Source organism: Didymella exigua, assembly GCF_010094145.1.
Source record: "Didymella exigua CBS 183.55 unplaced genomic scaffold M421scaffold_1, whole genome shotgun sequence".
Lineage (NCBI taxonomy): Eukaryota > Fungi > Ascomycota > Dothideomycetes > Pleosporales > Didymellaceae > Didymella > Didymella exigua.
Genome location: NW_022984775.1, coordinates 212,821 through 232,855, shown reverse-complemented (window position 1 = coordinate 232,855; position 20,035 = coordinate 212,821). Strand labels below are relative to the sequence as shown.

Genomic DNA, 20,035 nt, shown 5'->3' with positions numbered 1-20,035 from the left:
CTGCCTTCCGTGCGCATGAAAGCTTGCGTATGCACGTGCACTGCTATAGGCACATGTAGATTCCCATGCTACTTTGGCCGTTCACCTGGTGCTCGACGTCCCGATAAACCCGAAACTGGAGCAAAATGTTATGAAACCTCTTCACGTTCGGTATCAAAGCTACCGCGTCGGCGGCTCGTCGGCACGTCATTCGGAAAGTGGGAGCATACGCCATCAACAAAAGGTGGAACTTCCTCCCTCGAGACAAGAATTGCGGGAACTCGAGTCTGTCTTCTGATCACCACACACTTACTTACAAGCACTGCAACGAATCTTCGACCTCAAAACAGTTGCCCACAATGCCTGAATACAAAGTGTACGAAGTAACAAAGGTAAGCCCAAACTTTTGTCCAAACATTAAGAGTGGAGGATGGAGGGGTAGCTCTGCTGTGCCCCGCTACGGTCATTGCAACCAGGCTGGGTAGCAACAACACACCGAAGAACAGCGCAATTGGAAAGAAGTCCCTGAAATCGCTAACATGTTCTCAGCCTTACATCGAGATCAATTGCTCGCTCGGTGAAGGGCCCTTCTGGGAAGAGGAGACAAACACACTCCGCTTCCTCGATGTCGAGAAGCAGGAGCTGCACCGCGTCGACATCAACAAGGGGCCTTCAAGCCACAAGCTGATCAAGAAGCTCGATATCTCCATGGGGTCGGTTCTCAATCTCCATACAGGATCTGCCGACTGGACAGGCTGTTCATGACAATAAGCTGATAACGTACAGCTGCACAGCAGACATCGAGGGCAACGACAAGGAGTTCATCTTCGGCGGCAAGTACGGCTACGGCATCGCAAACAAGAAGACAGGCGACTACAGATGGGTTCAAAAGGTCTGGTCAGAGGATGAGATCAAGGTGAAGAAGCACGAGAAGTTCCGCGGCAACGATGGTGCTGTCGATTCGCAAGGTCGCTTCTGGGCTGGCTTCATGTTTGACCCGCTGGTCGAGGAGATGAGGTCTGACGGTACGTTCAATTGCTTACCTCTTACACAAGTGGGGATCGCTGCTGATGTGTCTACAGGCGCGGTCTTCCGTCTGAACCCTGATGGGTCCCTCGACCGCCCTCTCCGCGACATCTGCATCCCCAACGGTACGACATGGAACCAGAAGGACGACACCATGTTCTTCGCCGACAGCCCCGATAAGATCATCTACCAATTCGACTTCGATCCCAAGACCGGCTCCGTTACGAACAGGCGCCCCTTCTTCACAATGCCCAAGGACAACAAGTACGGCGAGAACGCAGTCCCAGATGGCCACTGCATCGACGAGGAGGGATACATGTGGACAGCCCTGCACGATGGAGGACGTGTTTTGAGGATATCGCCCCAGGGCGAGGTCGTTGCGGAGGTCAGGCTTCCAACAAGTCAGATCACCTGCCCCTGCTTCGTTGGCACACAACTGTTCATCACAAGCGCAGGCGGTGGTGGACCAAGCGGAGACGACGGCAAGCCGGTGGACAAGTTTGCTGGAAGCTGCTTCATGGTCGATGTTGGTGTACGAGGATTGAAGAGGTTCAAGTTCAAGGGTAGTGAAAATATCAAGGGACAAAAGGTTGACGGCCAAGAGGTTGCACAGTAGAACCTCTGCACCGAGTGCCTAGCTGGGACTTGTACCTTTGTGAGCGACGTGAGATACCAGTAGCATCGCATATACACGAGCAAGTCCAGCTCTTGATCATGCACCGATCTAGTCTGTAGAGCCCATATCAAGTGAGTCGTTGATACTCTCTCAACTGAACAATCTGTACAGAGCTTCTCTGCGTAATTAACCAGGTCCGAACCGAGCCATATCGTTTCTCAGCAAGCACGCTTTCGGAATACCCGGCTCCAATAACAGCCTCAACCTGTACCTCGATGCTCTGCACTACGTGTATGACTGATGTGCATCTTCGACTGCTAGCTTGCTCTTTCGTACACATGACCTCGTCGCATTACTTGGTAAGGCAGTTGCTTGTCGTCCAGACGCGTAGGGAGAGCAAACGCAGTATCTACAGGATGCCCGATATCCTATTGTTTGCAGCGTCCAAATCCACGAAACCAGAACGCCATGTCGGACTCCACCGCCGCCCTCTCAGCCTGGATCTCAGCTCCAGACTGGCGCGCTCTCCTCGTCCTCAACGCGCGCTTCATCCGCGAGCTCGACGACACAGCGCCCTACCCGCTTCCCTGCAACAAACGCATTGCACAAGATCTGCAGCCCGACGCCATCGAGCTCCAAGCCTACGGCTTTCTCGTCCGCTACGCCCGCGCAGAGTGGGACTCGGGACCCGTCAAGAACGAAAGCGATATCCCGCTCGGCGGGCCGTGGAGCCGCACCCAGGACCGCGCGTTCCTGCATCTCGTGCTGCCCACCGAGACGGGCATCCTCCGGCCCCGTATCGAGACGCTGCTGCTCGCGCTCCTGGCCGACAGGCAGAACCTCGAGGTCACCGTGCTGGCCGACTGGAAAGACTACCCGCCCGCCGCACAGCAGCTGTTCCCGCACCACGCGCGCAAGGCGCAGCCCGAGCGCCCCAGTATCGAGCCGCTGGCCGCCAGGCTGGAGATGTTCCACTCGACCGTCAACCGCGACGCGGGTGATGCCGCGCCGGTCAGGAGCACGAGGCGCACCTTCGGCCGCACCAGGTTTGCTGCTACCGAGACCGGGCTGCGATCCAGGGCTGTGGTCTGGCACCGCTGCGCTTCGCTGCCGTATGAGACCGTGGATGATGTGCCTGCGGGCTCGAGGGATGCGCGAGCACTGGGGTTGCAGATCGACGCCGTGCGGGACGCGCGGGTGTTGGAGATAGTGGTTGCGAGTAAGAAGTTTTACACGGGAGGTGGCGAGGATGCGCTGGATTTGCCGAATTATGTCATGGTCATGTGTGATGATGCTGGCTTGAGGAGGGATTTCGAGGATTGTGTGTAGGTATTGCTATGCTGGGAGGGTTGGGGGTATGGATGCTTCGGTGGTGTCGAAATAGTGGTTACTGACTCTCTGCTTCTCTGCCGCTTGTGCACCTGGAGTGCTGTAAGTATGCTCTGCCTTCTGTTGCCGCTGTGCACAGACCTTCAGATATCCGTGCTTGTCTTTACTTACTTTCCAGCTCGAACCACTGACACGTCGGCGGCCACACGACAAATATCTAATCAAGCCTTATCTTAACGTTTTGTTTTGACGGGTCGATTGAATGTCTCCTACAGCAAGACTGGGTTCGGCCCATGCCCCAACCGGTAAGTGCATTGCTGGACGCCTGAACACGATCTGCACAAGGGTGGTAAGGCTACCGTACACCCGACTGCAAGGATCCGATCATCCTTCTGCGCCCGCAGGCACCGCCAAAACCGTTGAGGCTGCCGTGTACCGAAGCAAAGCAAGGGGTGAAATTGTACGCGGGACGACATCGAAGTGGACAGAACGCAAGCTCATATTGTTGAATTGTAACGCCGCCTAGAAATGCAGTGCTGCAATTAAATCAGCCGTGGCCTTACGCCGGTGGCCTTGGATTACGCCAGAAACGCCGGATTCTACTCTTGCGTACTTGCTCGAAAATAACCGCCAGGGTATATGCACAGGGAACGGAACGTAGGCTCGCTCGATGGTGCCCGAATACGCAGCATTGGGCGAAGGGAAAGGTCGTAGGTATGCTTGTGTCATCGATAAGGAATGCCGTTCGCTCGTTCGTGGGTGTGCTCGCTAAATGCCGCAAATGGTCGTGTATGGTAATCTATCCTCAGGAGTCCTTGGTCGAGGGCCTCCACACATCCTTGTGTCCTTTCTTGCCCCAGAACTCCTCGAACCAGGATTGGCAATTGCCGTCTACCCAGCAGCCTGCGAAGTGCACGAGAAGGTCGCCGTCACGGTAGCCCATGTTGGAGCCGCCCTGGACGTAGGCGTTGAACTTGCGCTGAGGGTAGATGCCGATGTGGTTGCGCATGAGCTGATGCTCGAGCATGAGGTGCTTGATGGCATCCTGCTCTGCGCCGGCGTGGTCCTGGCCCATGAGCATGGTGTAGTCGGTCATCATTTCGAGGGTCCAGCGAGTGAACGCAGAGCGGCGGAAGAAGGTGCTGCCAGTGTTGACGCTCTGGTGATCCTGCGTGATCAGGATATCGATGTCCTCGACGCGAAAGTCCTTCGGCGTGTTGATGTTCGTGGGGTGGTTCTTGAGCTGGCCGTCCAGGATGGGTGTGTCGCGCATCAGGCCGCGCTTGATGGCCTCAGGACCAACAACCTCCTTTACCAAATCGTAGTCTGGTTCCATGATGACGATGTCGGTATCGATGAGCCAGACCCATTCGGCGGTTGGATTGAGAGAGAAGGCTTCGGCGACGGCAGGGATCTTGGACCAGGTCTGTGGAGATTAATGTAAGCACACTGCCTAATTGAGTAATTTGTAAGGTCCTTCGGCTTACTCTGTGTGCATCGCCAACATCATAACGACTAGTGTTGAGCCACAGATGTGTGTAGCCATGCCTTGCACAGTACTTCTTGCGGTCGTCGAGTACGCGCTCGAGTATATTGGGGATGGCGCTGTTGTGGCCTCCACCGTCGCTCGCAGTCAACACCACGATGTCGCGGTTGCGGGGAGCGCGTGCATAGCCGTTCCAGCCGGCATAGTCTGGCACCTTCCAATCCCACTCTGGTTGTGCCTTGAAGTAGCCAGGCTGAGGCTTATCGCTTTTCGTTGTCGCCGGTAATATTGGCTCCCCGGGCGAGTAGTTTCTGTAGTAGTCGACTGGTACGTCGCCGAAGAATTTGAAGAGGACTATCAACGCTGTGACTATTGAAATCGCAGCTACGATGGGTCTGCACAGTGCTGATCAGTTGGGAGCTCGCAGACCGCAGACCGCAGACCGAGGGACCGTGGGCGGGATGCTGGGGCCGATCCTTACCTCGATAACGCGCCCATCTTGGGACTGCGTGCGAGTATATTCGGTAGGGACTGCGGCATGAGGCGGAGGTGACAGGTGACAGGCGACACTTATGAGGAGAGAGAACAGGATCTGTGAGGGGACATGAGCAAGGAACTGACAAGAGATACGCGTACCCTTTCCGGGAGCCTATCTGCGAAGTGGATGAACGGCGCAGAGGCGACGGACCGAGGACAGGGCTGAGCCATGCTAATTCGGGATATTAGACCGTGTTCGGCGTGTTGCGAGTGACTGAGCAAAGTGACACGCAAACGCTTTCATTGGCTAGACCTTCACTCGCGACACCTGCAGTAGCCACGAATAGGATGATACGAATGAACACCAAGCTAAGAGCGGCCAGCGTCTCTCATTGCACAAAAGCCGCATGGCGAAGCCGGGGCTTTCATCATCGAAAGCTTACATGGTGCCTACGCTTCTGTAGAAACCAACTTTCAAGTTCAACGTCTATCATGATCTCAGCCCGCTTTTAGTCCATCACGATGCTCCCCCCCGAGCGTACAAAGCACACCAAGACCAGCGACGCCTCGATGCCTACACAATCAGATTTTGCGACTCGTAAAGTTTATTGCTCTCGGCACTTGGCGGGATCGTGCTCCCTTTCTCGCTGCTTTCGGCCTCCCAATGCTGTGTAAGTATCCTACAACGCTTAGCGCATGTTGCATCAACGTCTTTGACGGTGGGCCCCTTGCAAGCAGCTTCTGTTCTTGTTGGGACCGAACGTGTTTACTGTTTGCATGTAATCATCATACCTACCGTTAACCTGCAGTCGGCATTGTGGCTGAGCGGAATGACCCGAGCGGAGCAGCTGCAACCGAGAATGAAACCACGGTTCGGATGCCAACCACCTGGTCACTGGGAGCTGGATGCACTGCTTGTTTGATGGGCAATGCTTGGGTTTCGAGGACTTGAGCTTTGCACCGGCATTTAAATCTTGGCAGAATGCCAGGCAGAATGCCAGGCAGGTTTTTTTGGAATTCGACGATTGCGAGCGTTGGTGGTGGCGCTCTTCCCTGCCGTATCTTTCAGCCTCAAAGGAGCCTCATGGTAGGTGCTCCGCAGGCATCTGGATTGGCGGCCTTTTTCATCCCGAACTGTAGTTGCCTTCGACCCATCCGCCATCAACTGCCCACGATGCTTTCGTCACGTGCGCGCTCTCTTTGCCGAGCAGGAAAGCGACCGAGGCCGCAATTTCCCACGCTTCCGGAAGCTCTCGCCTTAGGATACAGGGGATGTTGTCCTTGTTCAGGTGAAACTCGCCGGTTGGCGAGTTTCAGGGCTTCTCCATCATCGCTGTGTTAAAGCAGCCCCTGCTTGCAATCAGTCACGTCTTGTCGCGCGTTTTGTAGTGTACTTACGGGCACAAAGCATTCACGCGCACTCCCCTCGGCGCTCCTTCGAAGGCGGCGACCTTGGTCAGGCCAACGAGGGCATGCTTGGCAGCGACATAGGCTGATACCCCTTGCGACGCGTATTGGCTGGCAATACTTCCGGCGTTCACGACGGAGCCGCCGTCTTTGATGACCTTCATTTCCTCCTTCAGGCAATGGAAAGTGCCAATCACGTTGACATTGACCACTCTAGCGAAGTACTCAGGGTCGAGGTCGACGAAGGGGAAGATCTCGCGCTGCTCCACAGCTACACAAGCGTCGGCAATGTAGCAAGAAAAAGATCTCCCAACAGGCTCACCGGCAACGTTTGCGCAACCATCGGGCTTTCCAAACTTCGCCACAGTCTGCTCGATCCAGGAATGCACACTGTCCAGATCGGCGATGTCTGCGACGCATGTCCAGTACCGATCCTTGGCGTCTGGAAGTTCTTCGTCTATCTCTTTCGCAGCCTTCGACAAGTTGTCTGCCGAAGTCGCACACATGGACACCGTCGCACCGCGGATGAGCAAGTACTTGCTAAGTGCTAAACCCAAGCCTCGACTGGCTCCAGTGATGCTGATGACCTTACCAGCGAAAGGAAGCGGATTGACCGCATACGGTAACGCTGCAGGCATATTCCTATAATGTTGACTTGCACAGGCCTTCAAGGTGTGAATAGTATCAGTGAGACGGAGCAGGTGCCGTTGGTTTCATATAGCTGGCTGTTGACAACACATGCTAGAGTCCGACACGGCCGTAGAACAGGGCCACGACTCGAGTCCTGCATCTCAACCCGTGCGTGCGTCGCCAATGTTGGCTTCCCAAGAAGGAACAGATTTGGAGGATCATCGACCGGAACGGATCACTCGATAGGGGCCAATCGTCTTGTATGCAAACCCTTTAGCGTGTACGGCCGCTGGAGACTGGCATCAGATCATGAGTCATGGAAATCGAGACGTTTGTTCTACAAAGCTGTGAGTACCGGCGACAATTTCTTACGTGCCCAATGCCGACGGTGCGATACAGCTGCAGCTCGCGAACAGTAGTAATGCTACGCCGCATCCTTTTGTGGGGCGCAACGGCTCAGAACATACTACCATACGAACGACCCTGTGCCGGTGCCTTTCTCGACAACCTCCAAAAGTAGAACAGGGTTTCTCCATATCTGTCGCGTGCAGTTAACGTCAACCTCGGAGCCTTGTCGAAGGCACAGCGGAAGATTCCGTGCCGTCTGCTTCACTCTACCCGTAGTGTAACTGTTCAAGTGCACGAACAGACTTGAGCCCATCTGAACGATTCATCGTTGTTCCATTTACAAAGATTCGCTTAACGGAACCTGCATCAGATCAGAGAAATGGACACAAGTGAGCACAAACTCGCCTCGTAGCAGCCACGACTCTCGATCGAATCAACCTTGCAGATCCTTGCTACGGTTGATGTGGATCAACAACCCAGCCACTCACTTGATCAGCTTCCCTCAAACATCCATATGATCAATGCAACGAGGAGGCACAGCAGCCCCTCGACAGTCGATTCAATATCTGATAACGGAGGCTCGTACGTCGTCAACTCGTGTCTCTTCCTTCCAACCTCAAAGGCTCCAGGCTGCGCTGCTTCAGCTTGCACCTCGAGGTGTCCTTTGATCGCATTGCATCCGAAAAATCATGAGCTCCTCTAACATCTATATGACGGAGCCGCCAATTGGTCAGATCAGACACACGATTAATACTCCCAACATCCACAAGGAACTCATCGCTGTTGGCGTCTCAACAACCATCCTTGCCTTTGTAGCTATCGTCTTACGCATATTTACTCGATCGCATGTCACGAAGAATGGCATCAATTTTGATGACTGTAGGCCGGACTCATCCTCAATGTCCTGCAATCAACTGACTTCTTGCAGATATGGTTACTTGTGCCATGCTCTTCAGCCTCGTTTTGCTTGTATGTAATTTTCCGCGTGAGCTTGCTGTCTTCTGCGCCTTTCAAAGCTAATTCTCTTGTAGGTATGACTGCTGGTCTGGGTTACCATATGTGGGAGGTGAAGGCCGAAACTTTCATGTCACCTTTTCAAATAGTAAGCCACGTTCTGCGAATTTGGCCCCTGTTGCTTTAACCAGACCATCAGTGGATACTCGTTGGTACAATTATGTATACCACAAGTCTCGCCTTCACAAAGCTCTCTATACTGCTGTTTTATCTACGCTTATCTCCACGGACTTGGTTCCGCATCTTGGTCTACATTCTCGCGATCACTGTCGTAGTCTAAGCGACAATCTACGACCTCGTCAGAATCTTCGGCTGCAGGCCACTGGCGGCTAGCTGGGATCTACGGCTTATTTCATCAGCCACTTGTATGGACCAGTTGACGAAGTACATGGCCCTCTCAATTCTTAACATCATCATCGATGTATTTACTCTTGTCTTGCCTATAACGGTAACAGAAAGATTTCAGATGCCGAGAATACAAAAGATCAGTGTCTGCGCTATCTTCGCAACTGGTAGCTTGTAAGGCAGCTCACAATCCCATCTGTCCATATGCTGACTCAACAGTGTTTGCGCAGTAGCAATCCGACTTACCACCCTCCTGGAACCCCTGATGATATCTAAAGACTACACTTGGGATGCTGTTGAACAATTCGAGTGGTGCTTTGCAGAAGTCAATGCGGCCATCATTTGCGCGTGCGCTCCTGCGCCGAAGCTATTCTTCGCTCGCTACCTCCCTGGTTTGCTCGGCTCCCATTTTCGCAGCCATAATTCCGAGAATGAGCCATCAAATAATAGCGAACCAAATGTACCAGCTACGACAGGATCCAATTCCTACAACCGAGACCAATCTGCCAAAAACGTATACGATATGCAGTGGCGGGATGACTTGTCCGATGAGATATTGATGTCCAAGCGCGGTGGAAAAGACGATGAGGCGCGTCTCTGGAAGGGTATCAAAAGCGAAAAGGCTCTTGCTACACGCGAGAGATCAGCTGGTTGAAAGGATGACGGCAGACAGATCCTCTATGGAAACCTATAGCCGCGATGGCGCCGCTTCTCCAGCCCCCGACGCTGCTCCACCAGGTGGCACGTTGCGCTACAGTACGTTGAACTCCATTCATATCACGTCAGAGACGAATATTAACTACATCTAGTTACGAACGTAGTGGAATCTACGTCGCCACCAGGCTTTTGGTTTGAAGCTTTCGATTCGCAAGCACCCGCAGAGGGTATTCAATGACAAAAACAGACGGAAGCTGCACAACTGCAAAAAATGTCACAAAAGAGATCAAGTAATCCTGCACATTGAAGAGGGCGTTCTGACTCTACAGCATGTTGTCATATGCTTGTACGTTGTCCAGGAGATATTGTCCGCATCAGACTGACCAGTTCGAGCTTGATCACTCTCTCTCTTTCCCCATCGGAATCTGTCCGCCCTTCCGCGCACACGTCTCTACTTTTGGAATGTACATTTGAGCCTGGTGTTCACCAACAGCAGGTCATTGGTGCATGACGTGAAGGAATGAATTCAGGTCGTCTATTCGGCCCGGTTGCATAACAAACTCGAGGACGAGTTCCATTTCCACCGGATGCTTTTGGAGGATTGTCACGACTTATGTGGCACAAGGGTAGTGGAAAACGTGACAGCGCCGTCTCAAACGTCACTCGCGCAAACGAACCTGCGACAATGACGCACAAGATGGAATCGATTGTTCAAACAATCTGCTGGCAGTAATTGTCGAAACTTCCGGCCTCCCGGTTCCGGGAGACACCCGCTTTGTAGATATACGCGCTTCCCGAGGCTGTGTCACAATTTGGCGTTAATCCGGACGAAGTATAGCCTTCCAACCTATGGACGAAGGAACCATAGACGAACAAGTCTACATTCCAGGGCACAGCTTCACATATCTTGCCGCAATCACGTCGATCTTTACCCCGAATGGTTGCATTGTCGGCTGTTGTCAGGGAAGAACATGACATCCATGGCTCTGGCAGGGACAAACCCCATCGTATGCAAGATGCCGACTGCTTCCTTTCCTTCCGGCGTATCTCAGATGACATAGCGGCATCACATTGTCAACGGACCCTGAGCAAGCGCCGTTGTGGTAGATGTACACATCCTGCCCTGAGAAGCCGAGCGGCATGTATATGTACAAGGAAGACGCTTTCCGGAATGCGGGCTGCATCTTCCACTCCAGCGCAATATTCGTCATACCGCCTGTACAATGTCCGAAAAGTTTCACAACAGCAGTGAGCGTCGAGCCTCAGACAGCACGGCTGATTCCGAAACATGCGTCATCAAAGTAGAACGCGAGGGCGGTGTGGCTGCGTGGCTGACCGTGGTCGGTTCTATCCTGGTCTACTATTGCTCCATGGGGGTTCTGAATAGCTTTGGCTTCTTCAACAACTACTACAGCAGTCAATTCCTCCAGAACACACCAACATCGACGATTGCTTTCATTGGTACGCTACAGATAGCATTGATGAACTCGTTGGCCGCGGTGTCAGGAGCATTATGTGACTTATATGGCGTAAGAGTTCGTAATGCCGCCACTGAACCCTGTAAGAAGAGATGTTGACCTCGCATAGTGGCTTTATATTGGCGCGGGTAGCGGCACCACTGCCGGTCTGCTCATTCTGTCTTTCGCGCAACACGGTCGCTTTTGGCAGGTGTTTCTGATTCAAGGTCTGCTCGTTGGCTTCGCAGCTGCCTTTGGAGCTCAGCCCGCACTTACCGTGGTCGGGCAGCACTTCAAACAACGGCGAGCGGTAGCTATGGGTCTCGTCGCTGCCGGCTCGGCTTTGGGTGGTATCGGCTTTCCGCTCATGTTCGAGCGTCTCGAACCTGTTCTTGGTTTCCAGTGGATGCTGCGCATAGCAGCGCTCAAGGTCGCGTAAGTAGGGCCCTCGCATCGCGACACACAAGTAGTTGACCTTCGCAGTATTCTCTACTCCATTGCGCTTGCAATCTCGACTAGCAGACCTGCTGGTAAGGACCAACCTAGGAACTGCGGAGCACTTATCGACTTCCGGGGCTTCCTTGATCTACGCTACGCCGTACTCTGCATTGGTGGCTTCTTCGCCCAGCTAGGGCAATGGATCCCATCGTACTACATCAGTGAGCCTCGGACCGAGTTTCACGCAATGAATAATACTAATACAATCCAGAGATGTATACGAATGCCGCGTACAGCAACCCGAGCATTAGCGAGTACTTTCTGCCTATGATGAACAGTTGCAGCATCTTGGGCGCAGTCCTGTGGGTCCTTCTCACTCATGTCCTTTTAGCCTTGACTAACAGCTGCAGTGGAGGGCTTCTCGGTGACCGCATGGGCCGTCTCAACCTTCTATGGCCCATGGTCATGTTCACAGGCTGCATATGCATCTTTGTGTGGCTGCTCATCAACTCACTCGCTGTCACTGTCCTCTTCGCTTGTCTCTACGGCTTCGGCACCGGAAACTTTACTGCGCTATTGCCATCCGTCGTCGGCCAGATCACCCCGGATGAGAACCTGGGTGCACGCGTCGGCGCTTTCTACAGTGTGATCGCTATTGCCAGTCTGGTGGGAACGCCGATTGGCAGTGCACTGATCACCAACGAGAAAAGCAGAGACGGATACTGGTGGTTGATCATCTTTTCAGTGAGTTTATCCGCTTTTGAACTTTGAGCACTTACTGACCAGTACCAGGGCACTGCAATCACCATTGGATCGCTGTTCATGCTTGGCAGCCGCCTGCTTCACGACAGGAGCCTTCGCAAGAAGTGGTGATGGTCAAGATAATTTATCCAGGCGCAAGTCTCTGCACAGCAATGCTGCTGCATCACAAGCCGGGATGTATTTAATGAGGGTTGGCGCTTACATACTTGTATATATACAAGCTGTTACATACCATTGACCCATTTTCCCAAGTCCGATCTTGGAAGTGTGCGTCGCTTTGCCGATAACTCTTTCTGAACACCCAAATCCCCACAATTAGTCCAACGATTGTGACCAGATCAAAGATGGCGCCTAGCCTAGGGGCCATAATGCTATTGCTGGAGGATTCGTCAGGTCCGATCAGGGCTGTTCGCGCCGGTGTTGTCACCGTCACTTCGCCTCTGGTCCAAGTCAAGCTGCGAAGAGCCGTAATGATCTTATCAGCGTTGCCCTGTGAGCTCAAAGTTTCACAAGTAGCCCAACGTTCATCATTGCCACCACAATATCTCCAATCCATGTTCTGAAATGAGATGCGATTTCTCTTTGCGACCGATCGTTCCTTGCGTTACGTTACCATCTTATACAGTCTTGTAACATATAGGTACCCAGATACCAAACAACATGGCAGATGCCACTCCTAGCATTTCGAGCACCCAATCTAAGACAAAGTCGATATCGTGAGAAAAGACCTGGGGTTTCCGAGACACTCAAGCCTTGAGGTTATTCACCGGGCCCGCTAGGTATCTCTGAGGTCCGTGATGCCTTACTCCGAGGTGACGTGATGGCGTCCATATCCGGTGAGAACGGAGATGCTATGTTCCTGGACTTTGGAAGAGAGGGACTTTGCTACGAGTACACTGCTATCTTTCGCATGAGGAAGATTGATTTCCTAAGAACAGTATTTTTGGGACTGACATTATTTCAGATGGATGGTATGATACTGGCCCTACCGGATGTAGTCAGGGGTATGAACTGAGGATGCCATGGCTACCCAGTGACTTGCACATGCGCCTCACTTCGCAGACGTGAAACCTTGAGTCCAGACAGAAGATGCCTCATTTCCAAGATCCATGGTGTTGGTGCAATCTTGTTCGATCTATGTTCCCTGTAAATGCACGCACTTCAGCGAAGCCATTGAAGTGGAGACGCGTCGCAGTACACGCAATAATTGAAAATGTCCGTGTTACGTTGTTCATTACATCATCTATCTATCACAAGTACTAACCAGTCCAATCCAATCATGTTTCAATGACCACTTTGCATGTTTCTTCTACGCTTTGCCATGACCCCAACGACCAGCCCAATTATCACGATACCTCCAAACACTGACCCGAGTATAACAGCCATAAGAGCTGTTTTATTTAGCCTCATACTAGCTGAAACTTCTTCTGAAGCATTTGTGCTCGTCGCACCCGCACTGAACGTAGATGTTGCGGCTGTGCTGGAGAATTTGGGAGTCATTCCGCCTAGACTGGACAACGCATCGAGAACTTCTTTCGAAGAAGCTTGTAATTGTATACAAACAGCTTCCGTTCTTCCATCGCAGAACTCCCACGCACGTAGCAATCCGAGGTTTTCCAGCTGATCCTGTACTTTTTCTAGCACAGTAACGGCCGATTTTTGCGCAGTTGCAGCAGTGGCAGCCTCATCGCTCATTGAGCTGATTGCTGACATTAGCGATGCTTGAGCCTTGTCGTTTCCATTGTTCCCATCCGCTGTGATCTTGTATGATATAGGTGCCCATATGCCGAAGGTGACCGCTGCGGCCACGCCAAGTATCTTGATAGCCCAGTCAAGGTAAAAGTCGTTGCGCTGAGATAAAAGATGTGTCTTCCCGAGAGAATCAAGGTCTGTGTGTAGGGAGGGAGTTTGGAGGACGTGAGACTCTGAGGCAGGCTTCGTCTCACTGGGTCGTCCAGAAGCTATTGAGGTTGCGTCTGCGGTTGGAGCTGGAGACACTCCATATTGATCTGCACAAGCTTGTGAATGCAGTGGTCCTTGGACGTCTGCATATGATTGACTTGGAAGGGACGAATAGTTGTGATAAGGCTGAGAATATGGTGTGTTGTCCGGAGGCTGGTACCCGTGAGACGCGTGCTGCTCAGACGGGTTATGATATGCAGCAGATGACATTTTGAAGATTCGAAGCTGGTGCAGCGAATTTCTCCAGATAGCACTAATGTCGCTTTATGATCATAATGAGAGTGCGGGGTCGATGAAGTGCGGCTGAGCTTACACTGCTTATGGGGCTAAAGTGGCTGCAGCAGATAGGCATGGAGGTCGCTTCCACATTGGCATCTCAATCACAAGACAAAGCGTGCACTACCAGTGCGGATACTTTGTGCAAAAAAACAAAATTTTGCAACGTTCGAGGAGCCTCTGCTGCATCGCACTATGCGACAACGGGTGCAGGAGGGTATCTGCGGGCGTTCGGTAATCCTAGACTACAGAGGCTACGCCGAACGCCAGGAATAGTTAATCATCCTTCTCAGAATATAGGTAGCATCTTGCTGCAAACTTTGCTCAATGTACCAAAGGAGCAGGACAATCCTGCACTCCGCCGAGGGGACATTCTGTCATCCCGCATCAGCTGGATACGAGAACGGAAAAGATAGCGGGTTTGACTAAGCGAACAATATAAGGCACTATGAGTCCTTCTCAGCACGCTGGAGTTGAATGTACATTCAAGATGTTGCCTTGGGTGTGAGACACAGGTTCCGCCGCTGTTGACGGTAGTGCCGTGTCTTTTGAGCCATATATACTGCAGCGAGTGTACGAAATTGGTAATAGAGAGAAGATTTCGAGACTCTGAGACTGTATGCATGAAATGGTCTTGATAGGGCGGAAATGCCTGAAAGCTTTCAGCAGCATCTGCAAAGAGCATGGCAGGTAGGATTTCGATCTCCCGGGTGTCCCACTACACGTGCCAAGGGCGGTATCTAGTCCTCATAATTGTGCAGCCTTCTTCTGGTCCTACTGCCTGTGATTTATAGATCGAATGGTCCAGATCACAAATTTGGTAAGCTCATCTACATCTGCGGAACCGTAGATCTATGCTTAGTAGATGAATGCCACCTGTTTGCGTCACAGGCTGTTCTACTCATTCTCCTTCCCTAGCTTTTGAAGCGCAGGGCTTAGGACGCTGAGTTGCCCTCCAGCGTGTGTCTCCGGCCTGATATCGTAAGAGGATCAGCAATTCAAATTGGAGTGGTTAGTGAACGTTGTTGTTCGGTCAGAGATGCCAGTAGGGTGTATGCATTCCTCAGGCGACAATGATCACAAAGCACTGGCAAGTCGCTACTGTCATCGTTGCGTGAAATGCCACGTGTCTTGATACCGCCTTCGATCTCGCCTTTCCAGTACTTCCTCATGCTCTTGACATGAACTGTCTTGTTGCGATCATCTCGAGAATAGGTGGTTGAATTAGACATGTGAGCTGAGGGCATCTAGGTGAGGGCGCCGTGGAGATCCTTCTTCTTTTGTCGAGATCTCCGGAGGCTGAAAGACGGACGCACCCGATATCCTTGGTGGCCATTATCACCACACAACTCTACTTCGACTACATCTCCGGTTGTCATTACTCTTACTTATGCTACAATAAATCTCCCGTATAAGATAGAACTCGCCACACACGGTCGGAGACGGTGCAGCAGCGACCGTGGGGTGACAGCCAGGCCTGTCTCTGACCCCCAAATCCCCAAATCCTAGGAAAGGTAGGCGACGACCACGGCCAAGGCAGGGAAAGTCACTGTGCATCGAAATAACGCACAGACAAGATCATCCTGTCAAGCATGCATCGCCGACCACCCGGCCAATAATCTCGGCTCTGATAAGCAATACACGGGACAGCATGCAGCGCATCTGTGCCCAGCGCCTGGCGCCTTCACCCCTCTCAGGTTCAAGGCCCATTGACCTGTGCACGCAAACGGTCAAGTCATATTGACACCTGGCTCGACTTGTCCTGGGAGACTGGGTTTAGCGAAAAAAGGTCTCGATCCAGGCGAGACGCCCACCCCCTCACGGACAGCACATGCCAATCACCCAACATGACCAAACTTCACCTGGACTACAACTCGTCGAAATTTCGAATCGCCCGGTCATCACAAGGCTTAAAAACTCCTGCGGAATGTCCCAGGTCACGACTTGCTTTTGCTGACAGGGTCTCGACATCCGTGTTGGAACTTGGAAGCCCCTCGCCGGAAGTTACCGCTGTAGTGCTTTGTTCCACGGTCCAAGAGCGATCGAAAGGATTGTGTTCCTGGTCAAGCCAAGACCGCACCGTCCAAATTATTGTTGTGACGGTCGATCCTGAAAATTGGCCCGCTTGCGTGAAGACGATCTGCGGCTCGGTAGGGGTCAAGGCTGCCAGCACATGGCTTTTGTCTTGTCTTACGGGGTTCACTGCGACAAGATTAATTGGAAGCGGGTTGTCACTTTACGCAAGCCTTCAGCCGAACCTTGTTTGACTGTACAATGAACTCGACTCGATGGAAAGAGTTACGCCAGCCATGCTGCCTTTGCCAATTGCGCTTGACCGCCCGAGTGCTTTAGGCATGAGGCTCTGCCTGCCCGAGAAGAGCCCATTCCTCGCCTGAGAACTGCACGGGTGATTGAGACATCCTGGCCGATAACACAGAGCATGCTGCTGCTCTCATTTGCTATCCACATGTCAAGATCCGGCCCGCTTGTTGCCGTCCGAACGTGGGAAAGTGTTATTTGGGAACTCGCGGGAAGGATCTCTCTGGGAACGCTAAAACCAGCCCGTCGGTGCTGCGCTTTGGTCCATGGCGTCGACTTGTGGGGAGCTTTTGCACAGGCGAGGCCGAGGCGTCCGGCCACCACGCAAGCTAGCCCCTCATGGCGTATTCCACGCGGTAAATCCGAAGTCAACGGTGGAGTGTCCTCCTTCATAGCGTACGTTGACTCGAAACGGTGCTGCAATTGAGCAGTCTGCTCGCCCACATTACTATGAGGAGTCTAACCCGCGGAGCAAGCTCAGCATTGCGACATTCGGAGGCTCACCACACTCGCACCAGATTTGTAGTGCCACAGGAGCACAGCGCTATCGATTCCGCGACAGAACAGCGAACAGCGAACAGCGACAGGTCATATCGCTCTACCGACTGATTGGCATGGAATGTCAGATACCTACATGGGGCGCCCAACCCACTGGAGCATCCCAGGAGAGCCTCTCGTGCTGATCACCCGTCGACGTGGCTTTCGGAGCTTCACATGGCTGCACACTGCACACCATTTGGTGTTGCACCACTCGTCTGTGTGGCCTTCCAGAAGCGACCTTCAGATCCACCATCACCCTTTCTTTGTCAAATAGCTCCATGAGAGCACTGCGGCCAGCCTCCTACATGTCCTAGCGAGTGGTCTAGCACAAGCAACTTCGAAGCACACGAGCTTGGACCTGTGAGGGTGAGGGGGTGTGAAGGTCCGCGTAGTCCATCTGGGGCTGTTCTGATGAGCTGATAATTGGTCGACATGTCTTAGATGCGGGATTGGTCACACCTTCTACCAGTACAGCCTTTCGCCAACGTTGACGGGAACCCTTTCCGCACTTACCAGTGAGATCGCTTGTCAAACAAAGGCCCTTGACGTTCACATCACGTACAATGTCAGATGTCACTATTGAAATGTCTGTCATGAATACGAGTTAAATCAACCCGATACAGGCTGCTCATCCTTCAACACGACACCCGGTCCGGTGAATACATTGTCACACATTGATTGATGAAAATGATTGCACAGTGCAGCACACAGGCCCGGGATGTTCGCGAAACAAGCTCGTTTTGGGCTAGTTCACCGCGTCGGCCCTTTCATAGATTGACAGGGTCATCATGCCCGTCACTTCGGACGTCCAGGCTTCTCATCGACCTCGTGGCCTTGCTAAACGATAAGCCTCAATTATTGGCCGCCACAGTCGAGCACGGTCATGAGTAAGCTTTTTCAATCTGCCTGATTTGTCGGAAGATAATCCCAGACGCTCATCAACAATAGTGCTTGGACAACCCATGTGGCGGTGCAAAGCCTCCGGATTTTCGTGGCATCAGGTCTTCATGCTGCAGTCGCTGCGTTGAAGTTTCAGTTCCTGCGTTCAGAACTTGGGCGGGTGCACTGCAGACGTCCATGCAACAGATATTAATTGCGTACGGACGGCACTAAGTCAGGCTTATGATTGCTATTAGACGACCAAGAATAGTGTGCATCGATCTAGTATGCATGAGGCTCGCACTCACAACCGAGTCGTGAAATCGATGACAGCACCAGAGCCTACTGTAGGCCTCTGCACCTAATATAGTTCATTCTGGGATCTGACGAACCGTGCCGATGATGGGATCACCCCGCAAATGCCACATCAATATACGCTTCCTCGTACCCACCACGTGAACGGATGACCGTTCTGTTCGTTGGTGATACAGGATAGTGGACCAAAAAACCCGAGCAGGCGGTGTCAATGCATCCCGAAGTACATTTTAGGGAGGGATTGTAACGCAGTCAATATCGATGCGGCAGAGCAGTGCTACCCCACTACAGGTGTGTGTGCTCAACAAGGTATAGATAGACAAGGCCATGGGTCCTCGGGACCCAGCACCGTGCTTTGTCCGCCAACCTTATCCATGAACCTGGGCCAGATGATTTCAGGGACCACGAAAGGAGCACAGAGGATCTTAGGCACAGACAGTGACACGGATACGGAGTGCCATGCTCGAACACCATGTTCGCGGCCTGTCACTGGTACATTGATGGCGAGCAGCGTGTGCAATGCGGCTCCTACTGCGCGTGACTTCCGAGTGTTGCTGCGCTCTGGACAGGTCGTTGTCATCATGGCGAGAGCTTGTAGCCGCAGCCAGAGACTGCAGCTTGGAGCGGTTGGGACAAGGAAGCGAAGATTTCTTTCAAACGCCTCCCGGGGGCGCGCCTGTTTCCACAAGCGGAGTGCATGCAGAGAGCATACGCTTGGATCGTTTGCATCCGTCGAGTGTTGCAGTGCCAGTGCAGCCGCCGGTGTCTTTACAAATATGGATTATCATGAACTCATCTGCTCACCACAACGCTATCGTCTCGACTGTGACGTTGGGAATGACGATGACGGCGGTGAGGCTCTTCGCTGTTCGCTGAAGGAGCAGTACTGCGGTGACTGCGCCCTGATGCCCCCCGAGAGTGCTTCGCTTGACAGTCGACCAAACCACATTCGGGCAATGGTCTTAATTTTAGACCCATTCCATGTCCAATGAGACGTCAGTTGGACCTGCACAGCCGCTCCCCAGCCACAAGCTCCCGCTCTGCGACCCGGCGAAAGCGAAAGCATCGCGAAGGTCGAATCAGATGTGAGATGGACTCATGCCCGTAGATGCGACATTGCTTACTCACAAAAGCGGTGGTCTAGCGTGCGCATCGCCTGAATGTGCTCCCCAATCCGCTTACCTTTGCCAAACTGAGCATGGGCACTCCTGAAGGCTGCGCCCTCACTCGCCGGCGTGCGCTTGTGGGGTTCGTATTGGGCATCGCGCGGTCCTTGGCGGCAGGGAGGGGTGTCTAGGACCACCCGGCTTCACCGCAATCCATGGAGGCTTGTCCTCCCACGAAGCGGTCGGGGCGCGCGATCGAGGCGGGGACGTGGACGATGGCGGACGGTATGCTTCTGCCTCTTTCTTTTTCTCCTAGCGTGACTTACCGTCCCCAAACTGAGGTGGCATGTTACGGACCCGCTTCTGTAGGGCAGAGGCAGGGGTTCGCGGTGGCTTTGTGCACAGTCCGCACTGGGGGCCATCGTGGTCGTCTCAGGCCTTATGTATAAACCACACTTCGCCCCCGGGCACCGTCTACAGTTCCAGGCCTCCCGATCAGCAAGAACTCAACCTCTTCCGGACCTTTCCTACAGTCTCGGTTTACAACACAGCATCCAGTCTGCCTCGCTTGTGACCTGTCACTCCAAACCCGGCCACTCTAGAGCTCTGAATCTCGGAACCGCAACGCACCGTCGCCGACCACCCCAATCCAGCAATCGATCTGCAA

At 53.0% G+C, this 20,035-nt stretch overlaps 11 protein-coding genes across 11 annotated transcripts; 7 read left to right on the top strand and 4 right to left on the bottom strand.

Moving 5' to 3' along the window:
* Positions 1–104: 104 nt before the first annotated feature.
* M421DRAFT_414941 (regucalcin) lies at positions 105–1,780 on the top strand. The gene is made up of 4 exons (XM_033590508.1): positions 105–371; positions 529–692; positions 766–1,004; positions 1,062–1,780. The coding sequence occupies exons 1-4, from the start codon at positions 339–341 to the stop codon at positions 1,619–1,621; spliced, it is 996 nt and encodes a 331-aa protein (XP_033454139.1). The 5' UTR covers positions 105–338; the 3' UTR covers positions 1,622–1,780.
* A 75-nt stretch (positions 1,781–1,855) lies between these two features.
* Positions 1,856–3,081, top strand: M421DRAFT_107253 (uncharacterized protein). Its single transcript, XM_033587152.1, has one exon. The coding sequence runs from the start codon at positions 2,090–2,092 to the stop codon at positions 2,948–2,950; it is 861 nt and encodes a 286-aa protein (XP_033454138.1). The 5' UTR covers positions 1,856–2,089; the 3' UTR covers positions 2,951–3,081.
* Positions 3,082–3,755: 674 nt separating this feature from the next.
* On the bottom strand, positions 3,756–4,934 carry M421DRAFT_96944 (glycosyltransferase family 34 protein; the record flags this gene model as incomplete). Its single annotated transcript, XM_033598444.1, has 3 exons — positions 3,756–4,376; positions 4,438–4,831; positions 4,918–4,934. 3 exons carry the CDS (start codon positions 4,932–4,934, stop codon positions 3,756–3,758), a joined length of 1,032 nt encoding a protein of 343 aa, XP_033454137.1.
* A 1,292-nt stretch (positions 4,935–6,226) lies between these two features.
* M421DRAFT_71 (NAD(P)-binding protein) lies at positions 6,227–6,958 on the bottom strand (the record flags this gene model as incomplete). The annotated part of the gene is made up of 3 exons (XM_033596757.1): positions 6,227–6,263; positions 6,312–6,591; positions 6,643–6,958. The coding sequence occupies 3 exons, from the start codon at positions 6,956–6,958 to the stop codon at positions 6,227–6,229; spliced, it is 633 nt and encodes a 210-aa protein (XP_033454136.1).
* Positions 6,812–7,606, top strand: M421DRAFT_414936 (uncharacterized protein). The gene is made up of 2 exons (XM_033590507.1): positions 6,812–7,297; positions 7,350–7,606. Exons 1-2 carry the CDS (start codon positions 6,968–6,970, stop codon positions 7,503–7,505), a joined length of 486 nt encoding a protein of 161 aa, XP_033454135.1. The 5' UTR covers positions 6,812–6,967; the 3' UTR covers positions 7,506–7,606.
* Positions 7,607–7,609: 3 nt separating this feature from the next.
* M421DRAFT_414935 (uncharacterized protein) lies at positions 7,610–8,528 on the top strand. Its single transcript, XM_033590506.1, has 3 exons — positions 7,610–8,177; positions 8,227–8,267; positions 8,330–8,528. The coding sequence occupies exons 1-3, from the start codon at positions 7,988–7,990 to the stop codon at positions 8,333–8,335; spliced, it is 237 nt and encodes a 78-aa protein (XP_033454134.1). The 5' UTR covers positions 7,610–7,987; the 3' UTR covers positions 8,336–8,528.
* A 151-nt stretch (positions 8,529–8,679) lies between these two features.
* On the top strand, positions 8,680–9,925 carry M421DRAFT_388187 (uncharacterized protein; the record flags this gene model as incomplete). Its single annotated transcript, XM_033589938.1, has 3 exons — positions 8,680–8,831; positions 8,877–9,262; positions 9,467–9,925. 3 exons carry the CDS (start codon positions 8,680–8,682, stop codon positions 9,550–9,552), a joined length of 624 nt encoding a protein of 207 aa, XP_033454133.1. The 3' UTR covers positions 9,553–9,925.
* A 612-nt stretch (positions 9,926–10,537) lies between these two features.
* Positions 10,538–12,082, top strand: M421DRAFT_96941 (MFS general substrate transporter; the record flags this gene model as incomplete). The annotated part of the gene is made up of 6 exons (XM_033598443.1): positions 10,538–10,849; positions 10,902–11,206; positions 11,255–11,430; positions 11,481–11,571; positions 11,620–11,953; positions 12,002–12,082. 6 exons carry the CDS (start codon positions 10,538–10,540, stop codon positions 12,080–12,082), a joined length of 1,299 nt encoding a protein of 432 aa, XP_033454132.1.
* Positions 12,083–13,188: 1,106 nt separating this feature from the next.
* Positions 13,189–14,185, bottom strand: M421DRAFT_414934 (uncharacterized protein). Its single transcript, XM_033590505.1, has one exon. The coding sequence runs from the start codon at positions 14,141–14,143 to the stop codon at positions 13,256–13,258; it is 888 nt and encodes a 295-aa protein (XP_033454131.1). The 5' UTR covers positions 14,144–14,185; the 3' UTR covers positions 13,189–13,255.
* A 2,322-nt stretch (positions 14,186–16,507) lies between these two features.
* Positions 16,508–17,348, bottom strand: M421DRAFT_87959 (uncharacterized protein; the record flags this gene model as incomplete). Its single annotated transcript, XM_033597615.1, has 2 exons — positions 16,508–16,945; positions 17,163–17,348. 2 exons carry the CDS (start codon positions 17,346–17,348, stop codon positions 16,508–16,510), a joined length of 624 nt encoding a protein of 207 aa, XP_033454130.1.
* An 802-nt stretch (positions 17,349–18,150) lies between these two features.
* M421DRAFT_107198 (uncharacterized protein) lies at positions 18,151–19,347 on the top strand. Its single transcript, XM_033587148.1, has one exon. It carries the CDS (start codon positions 18,637–18,639, stop codon positions 19,252–19,254), a length of 618 nt encoding a protein of 205 aa, XP_033454129.1. The 5' UTR covers positions 18,151–18,636; the 3' UTR covers positions 19,255–19,347.
* Positions 19,348–20,035: the final 688 nt, after the last annotated feature.